General features: G+C 40.5%; 1 protein-coding gene and 2 pseudogenes across 2 annotated transcripts; 1 reads left to right on the forward strand and 2 right to left on the reverse strand.

The window, feature by feature from the left end:
• Positions 1-6,174: 6,174 nt before the first annotated feature.
• On the reverse strand, positions 6,175-7,648 carry LOC146487673 (uncharacterized; annotated as a pseudogene).
• A 3,680-nt stretch (positions 7,649-11,328) lies between these two features.
• Positions 11,329-14,303, reverse strand: LOC146487674 (ATP-dependent DNA helicase PIF1-like; annotated as a pseudogene). The gene is made up of 2 exons (XR_014868412.1): positions 13,892-14,303; positions 11,329-13,144 (listed from the first exon to the last, which is right to left on the reverse strand). The product of XR_014868412.1 is annotated as an ATP-dependent DNA helicase PIF1-like (transcript).
• Positions 14,304-21,278: 6,975 nt separating this feature from the next.
• On the forward strand, positions 21,279-23,086 carry LOC146487675 (uncharacterized). The gene is made up of 3 exons (XM_085129995.1): positions 21,279-21,507; positions 21,748-21,981; positions 22,373-23,086. The coding sequence occupies exons 1-3, from the start codon at positions 21,327-21,329 to the stop codon at positions 22,999-23,001; spliced, it is 1,044 nt and encodes a 347-aa protein (XP_084986121.1). The 5' UTR covers positions 21,279-21,326; the 3' UTR covers positions 23,002-23,086.
• Positions 23,087-25,302: the final 2,216 nt, after the last annotated feature.

The raw sequence follows: 25,302 nt of genomic DNA on the forward strand, positions 1-25,302 counted from the left end.
TATTAAGCGCGCGCTAGGGTTGTGGTACGCAAATACGACGGTCGATAAAGTGATCCCTCAATTTCACATGAAATGGATAATTAAGTTAAGTTTTGATCCTAAATAACTAAGTTTCTCGTTTCTGGACTCTTTTTCTTTTCTTTCCGAGCAAAAAAGTCATTGACCAAGACCTTTTGCATGCTTTTCATCTTTGCCATGAAACCCAATTAAAGCAACGCATGCGCATTTGAGCAAAAAATTGCGACTGGTTGTTTTCGTGGAAATGAACTGTTTTCTAAGGAACCGCTCATTAGAAATTTGTGAAATTTGGCATGAAAATAGTTCCCTAAAAGCATAATGCGCCTACAAAGAGAAACCTAAATCTAACAGAGGGTATTTTTACAAAACATAACTATGCAAAATCAATATTTTCAGATCTCTCTGTTAAAATTACATGAAAATAGTGCAACTGTGTCAGTGTTTTGTGAGTTTTTCTGGATACAAAAAATGGAAAAAATCTAATGAGCACATTTTCTAAAAATAAAGGAAACCTATTTATGGACGTTTAATAGCTCGCTGCGTTGCCATGGAAACGGTACTTAGCTCAACAAGACGTACGAAAATACATTCCTTCTTAGTCTTACACCATACCAATTTTGGGCGTCCAGAAATACACAGTTTCCAAATAACCTCTTCTAACACCTGTACACTAAAAAACTGTGTTCGGCCACCTTAATGCCATTGGATAAGAAAGGGGGTGTGCGAGGAGGTGTGACAAAAAGGCCTGGTCACTGAGTCCCTCCACTGAACCACGGGAAATGTACAAATGTCGGTACACGTACTGAAGTTATGTATTTCTTTTGGTTGTTAATTTGGTTGTATTGTTTCTATTCCCATTAAGGGTTTCATGCGCCTTTATAAACCACTCCTTGCGCATATCACACCACTTGACGCTGACCAGTTTTTCTCGAAGTTGTTTTAAGTTTTTGTTTACGGGCTAGTTTTTCGTTTGTTATGCCCGGTGGTGAAGAACCTTTCGACCAAACAGTTTCTCGTGCTGATTTAACCGAGTTTCGTGGGTTTCTTCTGGACCAACTTAAAAGCCATACCGAGGAACTTTCGGCAAAATTTGAAAAAGCTTCAAACGAAGCCGAAAGTGCACTGCTAGTCTCCAAGCAGCTCAAAGCCGAAAGCAAACTCAAGTTTGCCTATCCCGGCAACGAGAGGAATTATAAGTTCCATTTCGAGATCGTCGAGCTGCTTGAGACCGCGGCCATTGCAGTCCAAGACAAGGATACGCCGAAGGCATCGCAGATTATAAGCCAGGCCATTAGCTCGCTAAAGGAGAGGAACAGGAAAATCAGGATCGCCGATTCTTCCGAAGGAGGTTGGCTAACGGTTAAGCATTACGAGAGCAACGCCGTCGCCCTCGATTTGGAAGACGATAAAAAGATTCGTGCAGCGGAGAGGGAGGCTCTGAGAGATAAGAATCGTACTCGTGTTAGACGCAATGCTGAACGCCTGCAAGGCCGATATCAGCCGTATTCTCAGCCCTTCGGTGTCCGCGGGCAGTTCCAGCGCCCGCAGTTCTCGGTTTCACCGTCCTTCAGATCGCAGCAACAACCTCCAGATTTCTACAATCAGTCACGAGGAGCCTGTCGTTTCTTAGTGCTTTATTTAGACGACGGGGCTGGTTGCGAGAAGGAGTTTTTGACTGCCAAGCGTTGCGCCGACGCGGTTCGTTCTGACTTAGACAAAGCGGGTTTGGTGGCTAATCATGAGAAATCTATTTGGGTTCCTGTTCATTGTTTGGAGTGGTTGGGTATTTCTTGGGATCTTGATGGTGCTTTTTTGTCCATTCCCCAACCTCGTATCGACCGCCTGTTAGCTGCCTTGAGTGCATTTAAGGGTAAATTACCCTACGTCACTCCTCGTTTTGTTGGCTCCATTGTCGGCAAAATTATTTCGCTTTCACCTTGTGTGGGTAACGTGTCTCTTATTATGTCTAGATTTTTGCAGAGTGCAGTTTCGCTTCGCGATGCGTGGGATACCCCCCTTGATTTGAGCCGTTTTCAGCATTATTTACAATACGTTGACGAAATTGCTTTTTGGCTGGTTAACTGTCCTAATAAAGTTATTTGAGTATACTCAGCCTGTTTGTATTATTGGTACTGATGCCAGCGATTTTACCTGTGGGGGACATGCCCTGTTCGTCGACAAGGAGGAGTTTGATTTGTTTTACAATGCTTTTTCCTCCATGGAATCGTCTGTTGACAGTAATGGAAGGGAGTTACTCGCCATTCGTTACGCGCTTAGGTCATTCAAGCTGCTTATCCAGGGTAAAGTTGTCAAATTGTATACTGACAGTAGAAATGCTTCTATTATAGCTACCAAAGGTAGTACGTCCCTTAGGCTTCAGCGTCAGGCTTTGGATATTTTCCAGTTTTGTGCTGTTAACAATGTTACGATCGATTTCTTATGGGTTCCCAGGACGCTTAACGTATATGCTGACTCCATGAGTAGGGTTATTGATTATGATGATTGGAGTGTTTCTAAAGTCTTTTTTGGGCATCTCTCTGCTCTTTTCGGTCCATTTACAGTTGATAGGTTTTCTACCCCAGTTTCGGCTAAGTGCGCCAGGTTCTATTCTAAATTTTGGTGCCCAGGCACTGAAGGTGTCGATGCTTTCAGTGTTAGTTGGGCGGGTGACAATAATTGGATAGTCCCACCTGTGTATCTTATTAGTTGCGCTATCTTTCATTTAGAGGTTTGCAAGGCCCGTGGTGTTATGATTATCCCTTGCTGGCCTTCTGCAGTTTTTTGGCCAATAGTTTTTCCCATGGGTGGTTTAAGGGCATCCGTTATTCAAGTCCTTGTGTTTCCCGACCCTTCTTTTGTTTTTGCTCCCGCTCACGAGGGCCACAACACAATCTTTTGCCCACTGAGGTTTAAATCTGCGGTTTTGGCTCTTCATCTCGATGGGTCTGCTTGTTCTTTTTGATTTAGTTTTTTGCCTGTGAGCTTCATAGCGGTATTTCAGTTTTTTGTACGCTTCATAGCATCAGTTATATTTCTTTTGGGCGCTTTTCATAGCATTGCACTTTTGGTTTCTTACGCCTCATGGCGTTATATGTAATTGCCGTAGTTTGCTCCATTGCAAGATATTTTGCACGCTTCATAGCGTCATGTTTATACATTGTTGTCATATTTTGTTTTGTCTGTTTGCTGCGCTTCTTAGCGCCTACTCGTGCGTTATGCTTCATAGCCTTTTGGCTTGTTTATGGACATTCCGCCTAATGGTGGTATTTTCTTTCCTTGTTGTTTTTGTCACGGGTACTGTTTTCTCGTGATTTCCTGATTATTATTTTGTTTTCTATTTTATGCCGTTTGATTTTTTCTCCTTTTGTTTTTCTTTACAAGTTTCCATTACTGATGGTGCGGCTGGTATTCAAGCTTTGAAGCCTTTGTCTGTGTTGGTTCCTGTTTTTCTCGCGGCCAGCAGGGCACCATCGACTGTGAAAGGATATCACAAGCATTTTCGAAAATGGAAGGCATGGGCTGCCAAGTTTCCTGAAGTGGAATATTTTCCTGCTTCGGATAATCATTTTGCGCTTTATCTCATTAGTTTACTCCACTCCGGTTATTCGTCTTCTACCATTGTTTCTACTTTTTACAGCATTAATTTTTTTCATAGTTCGTGTGCTGTTCGCAACCCTTGCAATAGTGGTTTTGTTAAAGCTATTTTGGAAGGCTGTAAGCGTCTTGCTGCTAACTCTGTCTCTTCCAAGAAGAGACTTCCTATTTGTCCTGAGCATTTGCATGCTCTCGTTTTGAAGTTTGCGGGTGTAGATGCTCGTTTGCTTGATATCCGCGACGTTTGTATTTGCCTTGTTGCCTTTGCTGGTTTTTGCGTTTTAATGAGCTTGCTAATATTAAATGGTGTGATGTTGTTTTCAGTGATACTTATTTTTCCCTTTTCATCCCAAGGAGCAAGTCTGATCAATATGGGTCTGGCGCTACTAGAGTAATTGCTAGAACTGGTAATCCTACTTGCCCATTTGGAATGTTGTCTCGTTATGCCAAGCTTAGTGGTGACAGTTTAAATTCTACTCAATTTGTTTTTCGTTCCCTGTACAAACGCAAGGATGGGCGTTATGCCCTTCGAGATGGTTCAAATCTCTCGTATTCTAGGGCTAGGGAGTTATTTATTAATAAGTTTAAAGCTTTAGGTTTAGATATGAGGCTTTATGGCCTCCATTCCCTTAGGATTGGGGGTGCGACTGCCGCTGCCAATAATGATTTACCGGATCGTGTTATTAAGAAGCATGGTCGTTGGAAGTCTGAGAATGCTAAGGATATTTACTGTAGGGAAGATATCCAACATCAACTCTTAGTTACTCTGAACATTGGACTCTAGTTTATTTTTGTTGTTTCTTTTTACTTTTTTCCTCCCATTCGCTTTGTCTATCTTGATAATTACTGGTGGCTCCCTCCACTACTGTTGTGTTCATTACTCATTCCACTTACATTAGAAATGATTTCTATTCGGCTGAGCGTAGCGATAGAGAATAGAAATGTATTTCTTTTGGTTGTTAATTTGGTTGTATTGTTTCTATTCCCATTAGGGGTTTCATGCGTCTTTATAAACCACTCCTTGCGCATATCACACCACTTGACGCCGACCAGTTTTTCTCGAGGCTAATTTTTTCCGTATATAGTTGTCACTAGTTATCATTTAGAGTAAAGTTCTAGCCTTGTCTAGACATTTTTTCTATATCCTACTTCGAAAATGTTTCGCTGAGTTGTACTTTTTGTTATTGAACTGTTCAACATTTATATTTTGTTTTGTAATTGTATATTTTATATGGACTGTGTTTTGTCTTTGCTTGTATCTTGGCACTGTACTATTGTAATAAACGATAATTACTGGCGGCTCCCTCTACTACTGTTGTGTTCATTACTCATTCCACTTACATTAGAAATGATTTCTATTCGGCTGAGCTTAGCGATAGAGAATAGAATAACAAATTACGGTGCAGTGACTATTGGAATGGAAGGTTATCCTCAACAGTCCAGCGTTTCGGAATTTTGAATACTACCAAGGTAACACAAATTTACCCTTGAAAAACATTGGATGCCTGACTTACCTGATAAACTAACCATTATCCTTATGTAGCGTAATGTTTCGTGTGGAATTTGGTCGAGAAACAAAATCCCAAAGATATTCTCCGCACGAATTGTTTTTCGGTTTGTGCAGAAATCTTTGCTTGTTTTTATTATAATGCGTACACTCGATTGCAAAAACGTTAACGCCTTAAAAGCAGAAACCATAAACGATGATACCCAGTTGCTTTATCGGTATTAGTCAAAGTGTAGTCAATTTATTCCTCGTGAAGCGAGGTTAATAAATTTGTCGGGCCGAGCCTGCCCGAGCGGAGCTAAGCCGCGCGAATTCAAGCGAAAAATATATTTATATGTATGTATGTATGTATGTATGTATATCTCGTTTAAGGTGTCCGCAATGTTGCCTAGCAATGGTGAAAAACAAAGTATGAATGATGTCAGGAATGATGAATGAATGAATGAATGATGTCAACAAAGCCAACAAAGTCAGCAACAAAGTCAACAACAGTTGATGAACAGTCAAATGCTGATGATGCAGCAACAACAGGAGCAAACGAAAGTACTGATGGCTTTATTGGAGAAAGTAATTAATAAGTAATTTTGACTTTCGCTTCTCAGAGATGATTTTTGAGACAGTTGATGTTCCTATTCGTAAATTGTGTTTCATGAACAGTCAATTTCACTATTGTTACTCTTTATATGCCATTTTATGTATTAATTGATTTAGTTAAAGGGACACTGTCCTTTTTTAACATTAATTCCCGTTACTTTGTTCAGGGAAAGACCATTTTATTTCTCGGAGGTGAGGGTTGGGTAAATACTCTAAAAAGTTCCTTTTTATTTCTATTTTAGAACTTCTAGCTTTTTAATTCTTTGTAATTTGTACATCTGTACTTCTTGTTTATTCTAAGTGTTTTATTTTATGTATTCTTACTTTTAGAGGATCCTCCTGAAGACCACTTTCAGTGATGGAGGACTCAGAAACAACATAAACAATTGACAGCAAGTGAAAGAAAATAGATGTACTTCTGGTTAGATACCCCCCCCCCCCCCCCAAGAGTAAAATGGTACATTCCTAAGTATACAGAGACTTTTAAATGAAATAGTCATTCAATGCTGGTGGTTCAAGTCCAAAGAAATCAGCTGTGGTGTTAGAATAAAGGCATGTTAATGCATTTCGTAAAATTGCACAAACTATGTAAATTTTTCCCACTTGACTTAAACCAATCTTCAAGTTCTTCTTAAAATCCAAAAATTTGAAATAGGTAATTACGTCTGCAAATAGCCATTCCACAGATGCACGAACTGCACTCATGGGTTCATTAAACATCTCCATTGGCCTGGTTAAAACGCCAACTCGGAATGGTGCCTGAAGGTGAACCCTGAGTGGGTATGCAGGGTCCCCATATAAGCACATCTCTCTTCCTGCAGGGTTGAAAGCAAAACCTTCCAGATCATCATACAATTGAGACACTGCCAACATCCTTGGATCATGCATTCTTCCCTCTGTAAGATTAAAAGTAAGGGAAAATGTTTTGTTATGTGAGCAAATCAACTTTTGATCATTTTGAGTGTTCTGCATTTTCCAAAGACCATATTTCCTTTAGTTGAGCCTCACAGAAGGGAGGGGTGTGGTTTAGATTACAGGGAACATAAAGGGTACATCAAATTTGGGTCCCTGAAAGGGGGATATTAATTTTAGATCTCACAAAAGTGGGGAGGGAGTAGGGGTTATAGAAAATTTTGGACTAATAAAAGGAGAAGTGTATGACAAAATCAATGATAAGAGCATTGTGGTTGTTGTTGTTTTGTTTTTTTTTCAGGGGGGGGGGGGGGACTTGATGGAGGGAGAGTGCAAAAGACAGGAAATACAGTATTTACCTACAGGACCATAGAGATGGGCAATCAGTCCATTCGTTAGCCTGACAGATTGAAATTTCAGCGCATGGACTCGCTTGTGCCCGTTGTAAACAGTTCTCTGGTTCACTATCGGTCGAGTAATGGGGCGCACAGTTCCATCTATGAATCCAAAGCAGTTATCAAGAGCAGCTCCTTTGTTATAGATTGCATTTGAGTACGTATTCAGTAAAGCTGGGTTCAAAATGCCGTGATTCCACTAGGTGATTCTGTGTCCGTGTTCGCTGTAAATCCAGTCGATAACCTCATTGCTGATGAGGCTCAGTTCTGGCACCGATCGTCCAAATATCGGAATCATATCTGAATATCGGCACGGATATGCGAACCTCTTCAGCACTATGCACAAGCCTTCAGTTCCATAGCAGATAGTTCCATTGACGCATTTGAAAATAGGAGGAACTCTCAAAGCTTCAACAAGTAAGGGACGGTCTCCTTTCTCCACGCGAAAATCGGCTTTACATTCCACCGGATCTTTGTTTACAAAAGAAAAATTATCATACGACGAGTAAGGAAATGGAGGATTCCGAGGTGTGTATTCCTCGTACAGCAAAGCAAATTCGTCGTCGTCAATCATTTCTTCTTCCAAGCACAATAACAACATTTCTTGGGCTTTTTTGAACTATGCCATATTTTCTTTCGTCAAAACAATAATATTCCTGTAATATTGAATTACCGCGTCCACTAGATTCGCGTCGCAAAACTAAAGTTTATTTTTCCCGCGCTTACAACGGCGTTCTCGTTCTAGTCTTTTGCTCGGTCACCGCGTCCTAAAAGCCGTCGCGTCCTGGATCTAAAGCTCTCTAATGTGCATACATCGGGAAAGTTTGCGTGCCAGATCAAATTTCAACTGCAATGTTCATCAATATTCACTGGATACAGAACTATCTCTCCAGAATCTTTTCCCTTTCTTCCAGAAATCTTTTTTGTGAAAGATTGCATTGAAGAAATTACACGTTTTGTGGCCTTGGTAAAATAATTTTCCGTGGGAAATAAATTCAACGAACACGACAGCGGTGCACGCCCGTTGTACATTTCATCGCATCAGAAATAGATTTTTAACCGCAACTAGCATGTGGAACTACGAAAAGACCATGCTCATCAAAATAGTTGCTATGTTCAGAAACCTTTTAATCTCCTCATTCGATGCTACAATACGAGTAAAGAGGGCTTTCCACCCAGCCCCAGCTTCGCGAGGTTTTGCGAGTCACATATTTCTAGTTTGCATAGTGTTCTCTCCTCATGCGACGGTTGTTGACCAAAATTGGTTACACGTGGTAAATGATGGAAACTGTCCAAGCTTAAAGTGTTTTAGTTTGCCAACAAGGGCAAATTTGTTTGATACACAATTCACTATTTGCCTAAGTTCAAAAGATGCAATGAACTTGAGTAATATTTGTTAAAAAATTATTCGGAAGAACTAATTCAGCACTGTATTTTTTATTGCGAAGAATGAGAATGGCGAATTATTGATTATGGACATGAGATATTGTTTCACTACCCACAATTCCGTTGGGTCTCCTTGTTCACGGTTCATGCTTCTTAGGTGTTTTTGCAATTCAGTATACACACCACTAGTACGATGTATCACACTAGCACTCTTCACAAACTGCAAGAAAGCAATATTATGCAATTATACAGTCGAACCTCCCGTAAGCAACCACCCATAATGCCAAAGATATGTGGTCGCTTACCAGGGGTCAGACCGTAGGGGTCTAAATTTCGGATAATTTACATAATCATGGTTATTGCAGAGACCTAACCCTTTTGCTAGTGCTTATCGAAACCAAAAGTGACAACTTTTCTTTAGACTGCCTGATTTAGGAGTAAACAGGAAATGGCATTTTTGCAATGTTACATTTTCAAGCATAAAACATCTAAAACTTTCGCGTTTTTTTTTTGTTACATAACCCAGTTGACGTCCTTTATTGCTACAATTTTTCTGTTGGCATGAGTAACACAAGGTTGAGAAAGTCATCACCTGTCATGCATGTACATACATGCTATTCACAAGATAAGAGATTTTCTTTCCTACCAGAGATTCGACCTGATTAAAGTTCATTTCAGTGTACACTCTAGTGCATGTGTATGTTGTTATCAATAATATTGTTTCAATGCTAAGCCAGGGGTTTCATTAAGTTTTGAGGTAGGGGAGCACCTATAGGAGAGTAGCTGAGCAGAAAATTACACTTTAAGTGAATTTCTTTATGTTCAGTTTAAAAGTAGGCAGGTACTGACTCTTGTGCATCCTGGTCGTGGTACCCGGGTCCCGCCTTCTAATGAGAACCCTGGCTAAACTATTTCGGGAAACACTTCCTTTAGCTGCAGCTGTGAGATTTTAATATGACATCCGCTGTAATGATGTTGGCCAATATGTTACAGCAACACATTTTTCAATTTCCGCCCGTGAGAGATACAGTAGAGAGTGTCAAGTGGTCGCCTATGGGAGGTTAAAAACAATTGAAAATTTTAAACAATCATCTCTAAACGTGGTCGCTTACAAGAGGTTGTTTGCCTACGAGAGGTTCCATCTATAGTGATTTGACTTGAAAACTTTCCAATTGGTATTTTGGAAAAGTGGTTGCTAATGAGAGGTGGTCAGAAAGGGAGCTTCCACTGTATTAATAATTATTATCTAATTGACAACAATACCAACAATTTTATAAAGGGAGTGTACCTGGGGAGAGGGTACCCATGTTTAAATGTGGTAAGGACAGATACTATTGTTTCCTATGGGAAGTGCATACTAATACAGGGATAATTTTGCAAGGTTAAAAACTATATGGAGAAAGCAGAACTTAGGAAGTGCTTTTTGTATCTCAAAACAAAATTAGGGGTAACCATCCATTTTTAAGCTTCAATTTAAGAAAAAAATACCATACTGTACATTGCTTTATATTTTGGCGCTTTTTAAAGATATTATTCCTTAATTATCTCTGAAAAATGCATGGTTAGCCCCAATTTTATTTTTGGATTCCAAGAGGCATTGCTAAGATCTGTTTTTCCCACACAGTCATAAGCCGCACAAAAATACTTTCGTATAAGCAGGCACCGTCCTCAAGGAACTAGCACCTTGATATCTGTTCCTGCTTTGTCACTAGGGCTACTACTATTGAAATGCTTAGAAATAAGAACAAATCAGATATTCCAGGATACAAATCTGCTGCTGGGCAGTGATCTTTTCTGTACCAATCAGTTATTACTATGTGGAACTCCTTGCCCACTGCTATCACTAATTGTAATTACCTATCAATGTTTATGACTAAATTGAAAGATTTATTTATCTTTTGCAATTATATTTTTCAAATAGTTAATTATATCATTGTATGATGATTATTATTTGCAAATAAGGACTAAATGCACTTTTTATTCTAGATAGTATTTGATATCATATACATTTGTAAATTAGGATTGATAGGTATTTTTCCTATTGTAGACAATTACTAATTCATTTGTGTAAATTAGTACTGAAAAGTCTTCTTGGAGCCCTAATAAAGATTTTATATTTTTTTTCATACTCTCTAATGAAAGGGGTGGGATGTCCATCATCTCGCTTAGGGTTGTAAATTTTAGATTTTGGTCTCACTTAGGGTGTTCTTGGTAAAATGCTATTATATTTAGCTGTGAAACTGGTTTATGGTTGTATGCGAAAAGTTACAGTAAACTGTATCTTTTATTTGTCTTTGTTTTTAAATGGTATCTTTTGGGGGGGTCAAAAAAGTTAGAGTCATGCCCAGATTGGTCCTCTTTAGGGGTTTAATACAAAACTTCGGACTAGCATTTCCGTTCCTTTCATATGAGAGTCCCCCGGGGGATGGATTGTCGACAGGGTACTGAATACAAGAAATTACATTATTAATAATAATAACACTGGGTTCCCGGTCCCCCATAGCATTTTTAAAGATCTCTTTTCAGACCTCGCCACATATTAGCCGCTCATGAAGGCGGGGGTATCATGAAGGTACCAACTTCACTCATTGTTGCCGGGCTGAAAGACACCAGTTGAAATTGAAAACCACCTATACAAGAAATATTGTTTGTTACAGCGACAGCAATACATACCACAATGAAAGAACTTGACCCTTTTTGTTTCCTAGAGTACTTTTAAAAATCCTAGCTATGAATTCTTGCATCTCAACACTTTTAAGAGTGGTATGTAGTTGTTACATATGATATACAAATAATAACAGAAATAAATATTACAAAACAAAATAATGCATTAGCTTGTGCCTGTCTTCAGTAAATACCACTTCTGTGTTTGGAATTGCACAACGACGACAACGGCGGCGGCAACGATGACGACGAAATGGCTCAATGATTAGCTTGTGACTGAGCCCACTCTACCATTCTAAGAAAAGTTTCTTCTGAATATGCTGTTGCTAAATCCTCCCTCTGCTTACACTCATTTGCTAATACGTGCAGTCGTTCCATTTCCACTGCTCTAGCACGGGTTGTTGCAGTGTTCACAGGCTTGAACCTGTCATCATTTATCAGGAAATCTTCATGAAATGCAAAATCAGGATCTGTACCTTCTCCTCCTGCCGATTTTGCTCGTGACAGTGCGACAAATAAAGCTCCTTGGTTCTTAGCTTCAAAGTCGTGCTTTCCAGGGTGGATGACAACGTCCCTGAATGCTTCTCCGTCACCCACAGTCATCCCTTGGCACTTGTGGATCGTTGTTCCCCATGCCAGTCTCAATGGAACTTGAAGACGCTTGCATTGGCATGAACAGTCAGTGGACCGACTTACAGGAACTATTGGCACAACAGTGGGATCTTCGTTGAGGTAAGGTGGACCCTTGTATCCGGAAAAACGCACAAACACTACATCAGGTAAAGGGGTGGGATCATCTGTTGGTCTGCAACCATCTTTGTAAAGAAGGTCCACTACTGTGCCCACTGCTCCATTGTACAAACCCCATGAAGCCTTTAAGTTGGCTACCAGCATGACTTTGCTGTCACGGCAAAGATACAGTAGTGGTAGTAGCCCTCGTGCCTTACTACTGTCAGCCTTCTGTGCATGCCTGCCATTGTCAATTGCCTTGATCTTTGCTACTGGGTGGTTTGGCTTTCTGTTACACTCGAGTAACTTAGTTTTGTTGCGCTCCCATTCCAGACGATGTGTTGGAAACACGTACAGACCTTGTTCATCAATCCTTCCCAGAAGTTCTGTACCATGTGTTAAACGGAGATTGTGCCACTGAAACTGCTGTAGCCAATGGATTTGCTGGCGTGTGGTATTATAAGTCCTAGAGGACATCAACACACCTCTCAGCTGTTGTTCAGATTCAGTTTGCCTCACAATCTCAGTAAGCTCCACAGCACTATCAAATGTTGTCCATACCAAGCGACCATGGTTAGATGGAGCACTGCGACAATCTTGAATGTAGACAGGAGTGTCACATACAGGAGGTAGCTGAACATCATCTCCCATAAGTACTACTACAGGAAACCCCCCATAGCTTGTCTACATTGGCTCCTCTGTTCACTGCATAACGTGCATGATGTTCCATCCAGCCCATTGTGGTGCGGCCAAACATTGACCGCTCGTCCCCAACCAGAACTTTCAAATTCTCACAGTTTTCTGAATTCTCTCTAGCACTGGACCTGCAGGTACCGTCAGCTCATTGCAAGACCTTCCCCCTGTTGGGATTCGTAAGAAACTGTGAACTGTACTGCCTTGAACGAGATAGGCAGCACTCCCTGTTGGGGTTACCACCTCTATTGCGTCATTTTTTCCAAACACTTGCCGCGCTAACCTCTGAAGGCACTTGATAACATATGACTTTCCAGTTCCAGCAGTTCCGGATACAACAAGCCGCAAAGGATGGTAATTTGGTCGATTTTCAACAAAGTTGTAGAGAGTGTGCAACACCAGACTCACTATGGCTCTCTGATTCTCATTTAGGGAGAACGGAGACACCTGTGGCAATTCAAGGCCTGCAGTTTCCGTTTTGCGTTCTTCGTCTTCTTTGATTATTTCTTCAAGCCATTTCTTGGGGTCTTTGCCCTCAGGAAGAACAATGCAGGTGTTGTTCCAGTCATAGTCCTCTCCAAATCCTTCTCCACACCCTCATATCTCTGGTTCTGCCCTGCATAGACATCCACCCAATCTGGTTGTTGTTCGGCTTCTACGGCATCATCATCCTCATCCTCTACAAATACCGGCTCTTGTGGTTACTCTGCATAAGGCTGTGCCTTTGCAACCTGGGCCTTCACGAATGCTGGGCACTCATTACTAGAAATAAAATCAGTAAACCTCTCAATCCAAGATTCAGCATCTCCCTTTACTTCTTGGATGTTAAACCAGTTTGCCCAGTGTAACAGAAGCATTGTTCTACAGTAGTCCTCATTCAATGGCCATGTTGCGTGTGTTGCACCACCACTTACTACAGGAACCTTACCATTTTTTGATGCAAAATGGTACCAAGAAGAGTGCTCCTCACGTGGTCGTATAAGGTACTTATCCAAAGGGGTGCTACGAGTTGCAGTCTCACCATCACGTTCAAGTCGCCTTGAGCCTGACATAGACAAGTACGTGAATGAACGGCTACATCGCCAAAGTGCTAGTCCACTCAATTCAAATGATGCCTCAGGTCCACTGATATCTCGTCTTCCCACAGTCTTGATCAGCATTTTAGCACACATTGACTTGCCGGTCACTTGGTCTGCATCAGTTGCATCAACAGCATTGACCATGTCCTTAAAAAGATCAGCAGTTGCACCAGTGGGTTCACTATCCTTGCAAGCATACCCACACACATAATCGATTATTGCTATGATATCATCAGTGCTAGGATTGTCTGGGGGAGAATTGGAAAGAATCAAGCTTGCGTCCCCATTTGCTCTCCAAAACTGCATTTGATAGCGAGAACGCTGAACCACACGTGGATGGTCACGTGGCATTTCAAGGCGAGGAGCTCCGTTGTGATCTCCCACAATTTCTGGGTCGTTCCGCAGTTTCTTCCCTGGGGAAAACTCGCTTCCAAACTCCATCCTGCATACACGTTCTCTTGGCTGCATTCCTGGCTCAGGGAGGCGAGGAGTCCTCAAGCAGTAATCAGAACAACTGTGCAGCCCAACTCGGTTCCCAAGAAGCAAGTGATCTTCCAGTATTGCATTTTGTGTTGCAGCTATTTCCAGTAGCATCTTCACCAGGGGATCCCTTTCATGTGATATTTCTACAGCCGAACCCTCAGGTGGTGGCCAAAGGTCTTTTCTTGGCTGTCCTTTTTCATCACTGCCAGCTGGGTGTGATGCTGTCATTGCAAAGTTTTCATCAGCCCACTGGCTAAGTCTAGCGGTACCAATAATCAGATACACCAAACACTGGCTTCAGTACCTTTTCATGGTATGACTGGGTACGTAGTTCAAAGTAGCTTACCACCACATGCATATTTTCTTGTACAGCTTTGAAGCGGGCATTGCTATCTTCGGCAAGGTCGACCTCTTCCCCCGTGGTCTGTAAAATGTATTGTTCCAATAGTCTTCTTAGTGGGGGAAAGTAAAACTCTGCACAACTTCCAGTCATGAAAAATGAAGGTAATCCGCGCTTTTCATTGACCATGAACTCAACCAAGGCACGAAGTTCTCTGCGTCTTTGATGCCAGTACTGAGCTGTACCGCGTAGATTTGCACCAAAATATAAGAGCCTGTTGGTGATTGAAGTGTCACCCCTCGCTAGTCGCTCTTGAAGATCTGCAACAGTTATGTGTGGGTCACCTAGTTGTTGATCAACAAAGTACCTGCTCTGCTCCAGTGCACGCTTCCTCATGATCATGTTGTGAACAACAAACTTCCATACTTTATGCCGTGCAAACCTTCTGTCTTGATACCACAGCAAGTGCTCCGCCCAGTCGTGAAGTGCAGGACATGTAATTGTATACCATGCCCCATTTAGGGGATATGCGCACGGTCGAAAAATCTTGTTACGTGTAACGTGCCGTCACACGTAACTAAGTGATATGAATACACATTAAGTTAATACGTGTCAACGAGACAAAGCTAACCATTGCTCTCTCTTTGGGTCATCACGAGAGACTACACGCCGTCATAAGGTGTAACACACCGCCTCAAGGCGTTTCTCTTCGTCACACGGAGTTACACACCGTCACGAGACGTTACACACCGTCACAAGGCGTCACAACCCGTTACACTCCGTCATAAGGTGTCACAACCCGTTACACACTGTCACAAGGCGTCACAACCTGTTACACACTGTCACAACCCGTTACACACCGTCACAAGGCGTCACAACCCGTTACACACCGTCACAAGGCGTCACAACCCGTTACACTCCGTTACAAGGCGTCACAACCCGTTACACACCGTTACAAGGCGTCACAACCCGTTACACTCCGTCACAAGGCGTCACAACCCGTTACACTCCGTTACAAGGCGTCACAACCCGTTACACACCGTCACAAGGCGTCACAACCCGTTACAAGGCGCCACAACCCGTTACACACTGTCACAAGGCGTCACAACCCGTTACACACCGTTACAAGGGGTCACAACCCGTTACACACCGTTACAAGGGGTCACAACCCGTTACACACAGTTACAAGGCGTCACACTTCGTTACAAGGCGTCACAACCCGTTACACACTGTCACAAGGCGTCACAACCCGTTACACACCGTCAAAAGACATCATCATCATTATTATTATTATTATTATAAGATAACTCACGCCAACGGATCGCTGTCTAGAAGTTTTTCTTTCAGATGTGGTGTTCCTCATGGGGGGATGTTAGGGACACTACTATGTACGCTGATAACACCCACCTTACATGCGCAGGTGACAATTCAAATAAGATTTAGAAAATGTTCACAATTGGCTGAGACCAAACAAACTCACTCTAAATATGACTAAAACCGAATTCATGCTTATCGGATCTAGAGAGAGGCTAAGTACTCTAACAGAGTCCCCAGCACTTGCAATTACAGTCAACTTTTGCCTGGCGGACACCCCACTATTACGGACACTCGCTATTGAAGTTTAACCGCATATATGACTTTTATTAATTTAGTCGATTGAGTGACAGCATTTAAAATAGCTTATTGTTGGCACACGATGTTTTCAAATAATTCTGCGTTCTTTGGTGCTTTAGAGGATTTCCTAATAAAATTTGTCCACGTATCCATTAGTATTAAGATTATTACCAGAAATAGTCATACGTGAAAGGGTTTTCGGACGGTGTTCGGAGTATCGCATCTTGGCGCGAAACGCATTCATGCCAGTCTACGCGCGAAGGGTCAGAAGTTCAACTTGAACAAATGTACAATATGAGACGGCGGTGCTTTCGGTCTTATCTGCTCTCTATGCGTTTCTTTTTTCCAGGCAGTGCTACTTTAGGAGTCAACGGGCACTTACTGGTGGTGTTGGAAAATTTCTCGAAGATCTCAACTTAACATATGGTTCAGGCGTGTTGACCAGCGACTTCGAAGGCCAAGAATTTAAAGCCTTTCTTAAATGGCTCATGAAAAACTACTTTAGGTGAGTCAACAAGTACAACTTCTAGCTGGTTAAATATAGACATAGTCCCAATGTAAAACTTAAGAGTGCGTTTCTTTGGGACAATCCAAGTTTCGATTCTTAAATCCAAAAAAGAATATTGAGATTCCTAAATAGATTACTCCAAGATAACTGGGATTGGGTCACTTTCATGTTTCGTCACTAGAAATTCTCCTTTTTTTGGAAAGCGAAACTAATGTTTGAGACAAGGCAAATAAGTTTGCTCTACCTAAGACCTGCACTGATTTTTTTAAAATGAAGTTTTTGTTACAGTGGCATGGGGCACAATAATTATTGTGGAATAGCCTTCCCCACAATTCTTGGCTTGCAACCACGTGATAAGGTGGCCATGTTGGATGACAAAACAATTAAAAAATTCTCGCAGAATTTGCATGATAAAACAGTTCAGTTCCCAGTGGAGGAAAACGCTTTGTTCTTGTCCTCCGACATGGCTGCCGTGACTTCAGTTGCAAACCAGCAATGCCAGAGCAACGAGTTCCTCTAGCCACTTTAAAAGAATCATAAACTGCCTCATGTCCCCCTCGTGCTCCCATACCATATGGCAAACATGTAAATCAGTTTCCTGTTTTCTCATTGTGTTTTATATCCTTGTAACTGATGTTTTTGCTCTGTCTAAAATAAAGTTTATGTCTGTCTGTCTGTATGTATGTATGTATAAAATTTGACACCCTCACTTTTCTCATAAGTGAAAAATTTATCCCCCACATTACAGGGGGCTTGTTTTAAAATTGAATCCCTCCTCCAAAACTACCGCCTCCCTGAGACATAATAAACAATCGGTCCCTAAGTACGACAGTTTTAAAAGTTTTCATCCTGTTTCAATTTTAGAAAGTGCAGAATTGCCAATTCAAAGGATACCTATAAGGCTGCAGTTTGTATCGGCCGACAGCCGAATAGTGATGTATGGATTCTCGGGGAAAACCTACAGTTAAAGGGAGACGGCACAATAACTACCCCTGAAGATTCCTCTTTTATGTGGATGAAAGAGGTATTCAGTATGGAAGAAGGTGGGATAAAGAAGGAGCAGGCAGCTGGTCAGACACCTGACATAAGACTGCCGTTGTATGGTCATTCACTTCATGAAGTTGTCAAGGGGCTCGTAAAAACTGTCCATGACAATACAATGGCAGGAATATTTACAATAGGTATGAATTTCAACTTTGTATTACATAGCTTAATTAATTTTTAGTTTGCACTGCAGTGCAAATTGATGCTTGGGTGTTTGTATCAATTTTCTCAGTGGTTTGCCCTATGATGGGGGGGGGGGGGAGGGGGTGGGTTACCCCAGGGAAATGTGAAAATTTCTGGTCTTCAAATGTCAATTTCCCTACACCTGGACACCTAGTGAATGTGAAATTCCCCATGTCTCCATTTACATTTCCAATCCAGCAGACCATTTTAGATGTCCACATCTGGTGGGTTGCCTGCCCTCCCCCAATCCTGGGGCAAACCATTGATAGGTGCATAATATTATGAACAACTGTAAAAAGCCTAAGCAATTAAAGATATATATGCATGTGTGGACGGTCATCCGTTTTAACCCTGATGATGGCAAACAGCCGAAAAAGTTTGGTTGGAACATTTTAATTTTTTTTAGCCTTATTTGTAAATAGAACATATTTTTTACTAAAGGGAACATTATTATTATTATTATTATTATTATTATTATTATTATTTTTCATAATCATGATCTTTGTTAATTATTATTATTAATTATTATTATTATTATTATTTTTCATAATCATGATCTTTGTTAATTAGCATGTACAAACAAAGGAGTGAAGAGTGTTTTCTCAAATAGTTGATAGTTTTGCTCTAATATTGCTGGATTTAAGACATTCACGTCTTAATTCTTTGTTTTACAGCTGGAATGATGATCGGCTTTCACTATGAAGCCATAATGGAGACTTTAGGATTCTGTCCTATTCCAGTGGTCTGTGGGGTTAACAGACTAGGCAAAACGAAATCGGCAAGGGCTGCTTTAAGTCTGATTGGTAGCAGGGCGTCATTCTTTTCGTCTGTGAAGGAAAGATTTATTCCTCGCCTTTGTGCCAGGACAACCCTGCCACCTGTTCTTGATGACATAAAGAACCCAAAACAAATAGAGGACATAGCAGTGGCATTTTACAACCGAGGAAAGGATGGGACATGCTTTTTTGAAAGCACACCCAGAACTTGCCCCATTCTGACGGTAAATTGGGAGGTGCTAGATGCCCTTAACCAAGACCCAAGGTATGTTCCTTTGAAGAAATATATTTAATCCCCTGATCGTAAGCACTAGAGTCAAGTGGAGTCTGAAGAGAATATTTGACAAGATTGTATCACTCTAATACCACTCGGCTACCCCTTGTGGTTTTAAACCCGATAAAACACTGCTGCTGGTTTTTTAAACATTACTTCAAAAAAAAAAGACAGCTAAAAAAAATCGGATCCCTCAGTCAACACTTGCTATAACTTGGAATCTTAAAGATATCTGCAAAGCGCAATAAATCTCTCATGTAGGAGGGAAAACTATGTTAGGACAGCATCACTGTTGACATCATCTGTATCATTATGATCACATTGGGAATACTACAATAAAAATTATAATTGTAGATGATTTAATCTAAAATTGAGCAGAGCAGTAAAAAAGAAGCCGAACATGTAATTTAATTTTTATCAGTATATTTTTATGACTTAATTTTCATCTTTTCATCATAGGATTATTGAACTGACAGGGTATCATGTGAATAAATAACAGTTGCATACAGAAACATTTGAATTGAAACATGTACAATTTTTAGTTATTAATAAAATTAGTATAGACTATTCATACAAACCAAATCTAAATAATAAATGCAATGCAATATTATATTACAGTACTGTGCAAAAGTAATGAGAGCGAATTTCGACGAATTTCGAGGTATTTCGCCACTTTTCGACGAAAATCAGCGATTTTTTTAACGAAACGAAATATCGCCGAACTTTCGACGAATTTTCGAAAGCGCTATTGTCTTGACACTTTCGAAATTTCGAAATTGTATGCGAATGTTTCAGCGAAAATTCGGACGACAATTCGAGAAGATTCGCGAAATTTCGAAGGAAATGTTTCGAAATTTCGAAGAATGCTTCAATTTTTCGAAGCGTTTTTCGAAGTTTCGAAGAGTGCAGCGAATTTTCGAGGCTAAGCTGAGTACATTGTACAGTGAAAGGCTTTCGTTTCGTTTCGTTTCGATCAACCGTTTGCGTAAACAATTCTATTTGAGACTGGAGGCATCATGGTATCGTGACGTGAATTAATTTTGGCACAACACGCAGTGTCATAGACATTAGCTTCACAGTTTCGCTACGCAGTTGCTCTCACCGGAGTTCTCACGGGCATATTGTGTAAACAAATGCATCTGTCGGCACGCAATTTCAATAATTATCTTTCATTTTATAAAAGACCTGCCATATCATGCAAATATCAAAATTTTTTTGTCTAAACATTTTGAACTTCTGGTATGCAAATCAAAGCGCTTTTTGTCTATGAAGCGAATCATTGCAAGCTCGACCTTCAATCGGAGTTAGATTTCAACCGGAAATTTGCATGCGTAATCATGAAGTTTACAATCCCGCTTGTTGTAATTACGATTCAGTCCTTGATTCAGTCTTATTGAAAAACAAACGGGCAGTTATTCTACTGAAGCAAAGTGCGGGTTAAATCTCTCTAGCTTATTTTTAAACGCTCTTCAGTCGTGGTGTTAATAAATAAACAAAGTGCGTTTAGTTCCCGCGAGTTATGTACTGCAATTATAATTCGCTGCTTCGAAAATTCGAAGAAACGAAAGTTCATTTCTTCGAAATTTCGAAAGCAAGGAAAGTTCGTTATTTCGAAATTTCGAAAGAATTCGCATAATTTCGCCGCATTTTCTTCGAAATATCGCATTGAGCGACGCGAAATACCGCCCGAAATTTCGCCGACATATCGTCAAAAATTCGCAAGAACAATACACGAAATTCGTCGAAATTCGCTCTCATTACTTTTGCACAGTACTGTATGTCAGTTACTTCTGTTAGATTGCTAGCAGTCTCTTTTTTGTTTGAAAATCCAAGTTGAGGAATGTAAAAAACTTATTGCTACTTGCAGCTCAGATGTTGTGATCACTCTCTGAGATGTCTTCATTTTTGTGAGTTTTCAGACAAAAGAAGGAATGCTTGCAGTCGTGACTAAGGCAAAGTCTAGGTTGAGAGTATACACAAGCCTAGCTAGTGGCCAATTATGATTGACGGAGACCAGTAATCAAACCGCTAAAAGAATACTTGCAACTGTAATTTAAACAAATTTTATTTCTGTGCTTTTTTAAGGTGATTGAAATGGCAGAAATTGAAGGCCTAGACCTTGAAATTGCAATGACTTTCTTTAAAAAGAAAGTCTTCCCAAATGTGAAGGAGTACCAGGTGGAACTCTCCCATTTTGAAACTAGTGGTCTGCCATCTGACGAACCTCTAATCATCGATCTGCTAATCAAATGTATCACAGATTATAACATACCAATTCAACAGGTGAGATTACACTAATTGTTTGACTGTATGGCTATGCTGTTGCTTAATTGCAACTGGTTTTTATTGAAAACAGGACTATACCTTTTATTTCTGATTTTTTCAGATGCTGACTTGTATAAATCCGTCTGTTTCATTCAAAACGAAATTGACTGGCAGCCAGCACCACAATGGAGTAGCGATTTCATTGAAGTGGTTGCTTGCCCTTGTAAAACGTTTTGGCAGAGCTACCCCCCCGAACACAAAATCCACCATGAAATACACCACCTCTCTATTGGAGATGGAAAAGGGGGATAAGAAACAATACTTCAATAAGCTACCAAATGGAACCACCATCACAAGAGCGGGTGGTGGTGTTGAAGCAGTGTCAAGGAGCTGTGTGCTAGTGAAGCGTTCTGCATTTCGGCCAGAAAGCTGGAAAGTTTTCAGCGAAGGTATATTTATGCAATTGTTTTACTTTTTTGTCACAGCCAAAGGATATTACTAAGGAAAAGACCACCAATTTATAGGAAAAATGCAACATATATATATATTTTAATGGGCTACTCTGCTCCGATTCTTCCACAAATTATCTAGATAAAGATAAAAATTATGTTACGAAATTGTTAATTAATTCCATGGCTGCTCTACAAAAGTCATGTCATATGTAAAATATATATATATATTTTTTTTAGTATTCGGCATTACAGAAGGAAAAGAGAACACAGCTGAGAAAACTAATTCAGAGCAAACTGAACCTCCAAGCGACCATGTGCCAGAAAACCAAACCGAAGGTCCCGGTACCCAGGTATCTACAACGCAAACTGAGCATCCAGCTGCAGGTAGCCCTGTCCCTGCAGAACAACCCGGAAGGTTAGACAGCGATGAACCCATAGTTGCACTGGATGACAGCGGAGTTACTTTGGAAGGTGACTTAATCATACTGTATTACTAGTAAAACACCAAAAAAGAATGGCTTGGTGCAAACTTAAGACTAACGTAAATGACTATTTTGGCGAGAAGAAAAAATATCCTCAAAAGTGCCTGAATTTCAGCATCTGGTCTTGAAATACAAGAAAAGACCGCAAGGAAATATCTGAAATAGTGTCAGTGCAAGTCACTACGACAATTTGAATACTTTGTGGAGCAATTGCTTACTAATACAAACACTTCATCTTTACCCTTGATTTACTGGCCAAAAATTATGTTGGTTTAAATATTTTGGGTAATTAGGAAATGGGAAATTGGAATTCTTGACATAACCTTTAATTTGAACATATCAATGATTTTTCAGTAATTTAAATCTGTCAATTGTTTCAGCATTTAATATCAAAGAACCAGATGCACAGATCACCATCCCTGAACATGAACCCGAACAGCTTTCTCCACCAAGCCTCAGTTCTCTTCCCAGACAGTCAGCAGCCAGTCATGATCATCAGCCTGCACCGCTTTCTACACCAAGCCTCAGTTCAACTCCCGGACAGGCAGCAGCCAGTCATGACCATCAAAATGCACCGCTTTCTCCACCAAGCCTCAGTTCAACTCCAGTCAGGAACAGTCAGGAACCAGTCATGATCAGCAAACTGCACAAACCCCGTTACCAAGCCTCAGTTCAACTCCCAGACAGTCAGCAGCCAGTCATGACCATCAAACTGCACCGCTCCCTCCACCAAGCCTCAGTTCAACTCCCAGACAGTCAGCAGCCAGTCATGACCATCAAACGTCACCGCTCCCTCCACCAAGCCTCAGTTCAACTCCCAGACAGTCAGCAGCCAGTCATGACCATCAAACGTCACCGCTCCCTCCACCAAGCCTCAGTTCAACTCCCGGACAGTCAGCAGCCAGTCATGACCATCAAAATGCACTGCTTTCTCCACCAAGCCTCAGTTCAACTCCCAGACAGTCAGCAGCCAGTCATGATCATCAAACTGCACCGCTTTCTCCACTAAGCCCCAGTTCAACTCCCGGACAGTCAGGAACCAGTCATGATCAGCAAACTGCACAAACCCCGTTACCAAGCCTCAGTCCAGCCCCAGGACACAATGACAGTGGAATTGGTTAAGAAGGTGAATTATTTCATCTTATAATATTATTATTAGCTACACCTGTCAGATACGTTTTTGCTTTTGAAAAACTCAAATTTTTACAGAGAATGTAAGAGCTTGTTAGTGCTTTAATTTTGCTATCCAGAAACTATGCAGATTTAGAAATCTTAATTATTAACTCCCTTTATGATGCAAACCCTAAATACTAAAAATTTCACACATAAAATTAAATGAAATATTACACTATTAAAAACTCTGGATTAATTTTTGTACATATTGCTTATTATATTTTTTCATTTGCAACGTGGTTAGGCCAAAATGTAAGCAATGAGGTCAGTGAAGATCGCCCTATTGTTTTTATTTATTTGTGTAGTGGAGCTTGATGAAATTGGTAAAGGAGGTCTTCACTCAACGGTGTTTGGAACCAAGAGGAAGTCAAAAACAACAAAAGCTACCCACAAAAAGATCAAAACATCACGTATTGTACGAGTTCCTATAATAAAAACTAGCTGTAGCTATGATTTTTTTTTTTGAAACTGCATCATAAAAGCGTGATACACATTAGGTGCGGTTACACACACCACGGTAAATGGCATTTCCCGTGGTAAATTTTCCCGCGGTACATCACCCTTGGGTTTTATTTTCCCATGGTTCCAGCGGTTACACACGAATAAAGATTTCCCAAGGTAAGACAAATGTCACGCAAGTTATTCGCAACTTCTTGAGTCATGGGAGTTTGATTCTAGAGAATTAAGGTGCCTCAAATCTATCGTTCTCTTGCTATGTCGACCACTTTCCGCTTGGTTTTTTATGCGATACTTGATGTTCATGGTGGTCTTTGTATGCAGGAATAAGGATCTTGACTTCAGTTGCTTCCCACCGTTTGTTTACATTACCGGAGTCAGAACCTTACGAACCCCACGGACTTTCACTGTGAGCAGCAGGACTTTCATCGTAACTTTTCGATACATTATGGTGAAAATGCTGATAACCAGGATAGACTACTAAGCCGGACCAGAGTTAGTAGCTTGAAGTTCAGTTAGATTCTCTAGTTCGGTATCGCCGGTTAAAGAGAAGTCCATTGTACAAATCACCATCCATATTCGAATTTCTAACAAGAATAAAAACATTTTTGGTTTTAGCCTCTGTTTAAATTGCCGGTCTAGTAAACAGGTAAAGAAATAAATTGAAATACATAAGATGCTCACAGCATTGCATGAAATTCTGCCATATCCACAATCTCAAAGCCGCGGTTATTTATTCCGGCGCGAACGAAGTCTGCAAAAAAACTTTGGGGTTACGTGTTGCTGTTAAACGGAGCATCCTGATTGGCTCTTTTAGCTAGGGAATCAAAACACCCTTCCAACTTACCACGTTAAATGTCATGGGCGCTTCGTGTGATCTTTTTGACGTATCCATGGATATTTAACACGGGAAATTTACCTCGGGAATCGGTTGCACTGCTAAATGCAGTTTCAAGTGGTAAAAGGCCAATTTCGCACGTTAAAAAGTGCCCCGTGTAACCGCACCTATTGTTTCAAATGTATTTCCAAACTAATTTTATACTGGGTTTTTAAATACACTGATAAAAAGCATAGCTGTCGAAAACTCCCAACAGGAGTAATTCAATCTAAAGGAATCATGTTCAGCACTCAATTGTAGCACTCTGTCAATTAATCGACTTGAAATAACCTTTCTTTTACTTATAGCCAAATATTTATGAATAGCATTTTGATTTGTTTACTCCTTAAGTACAACAATTAGAGTACATTGATACTGTGCCTTACTGTCAGTATCCATAGTAAATAAAAATCTGTCTATGAAATGTGTCAGAATTCCTTTGAATTTTTTTCTTCTTTCTCCTTTAACAGACAAACAGCAGTCTTACAAATACTGTGTGTGCAAAAAGGTATGTTAATGTATCATTGTTTAATATTATTGGAACACACCCTCCCCATTAAATGAAAAGGGATTTTAATTGCTAGCACACATCAATTGGAAGTGAGATTTGCTTTCAATGGTGGTGTTGCACGGTGATCACTTCATGCTTATAAAATTTAGAAAACGACAATTCAAAGAGGTACACTCCATTTATCTTATTTCTTAAGGCAGGCTATTAAATTCACATAATTATGAAATCATTGTGCATCTCAACAAAATGCTTATCCAATGATATTTCAAGTAATAAAAAAGAAATCATTCCCA

The sequence above is a fragment of the Pavona decussata genome, unplaced genomic scaffold (genome assembly GCF_977016875.1).
Source record: "Pavona decussata unplaced genomic scaffold, jaPavDecu1.1 SCAFFOLD_14, whole genome shotgun sequence".
Lineage (NCBI taxonomy): Eukaryota > Metazoa > Cnidaria > Anthozoa > Scleractinia > Agariciidae > Pavona > Pavona decussata.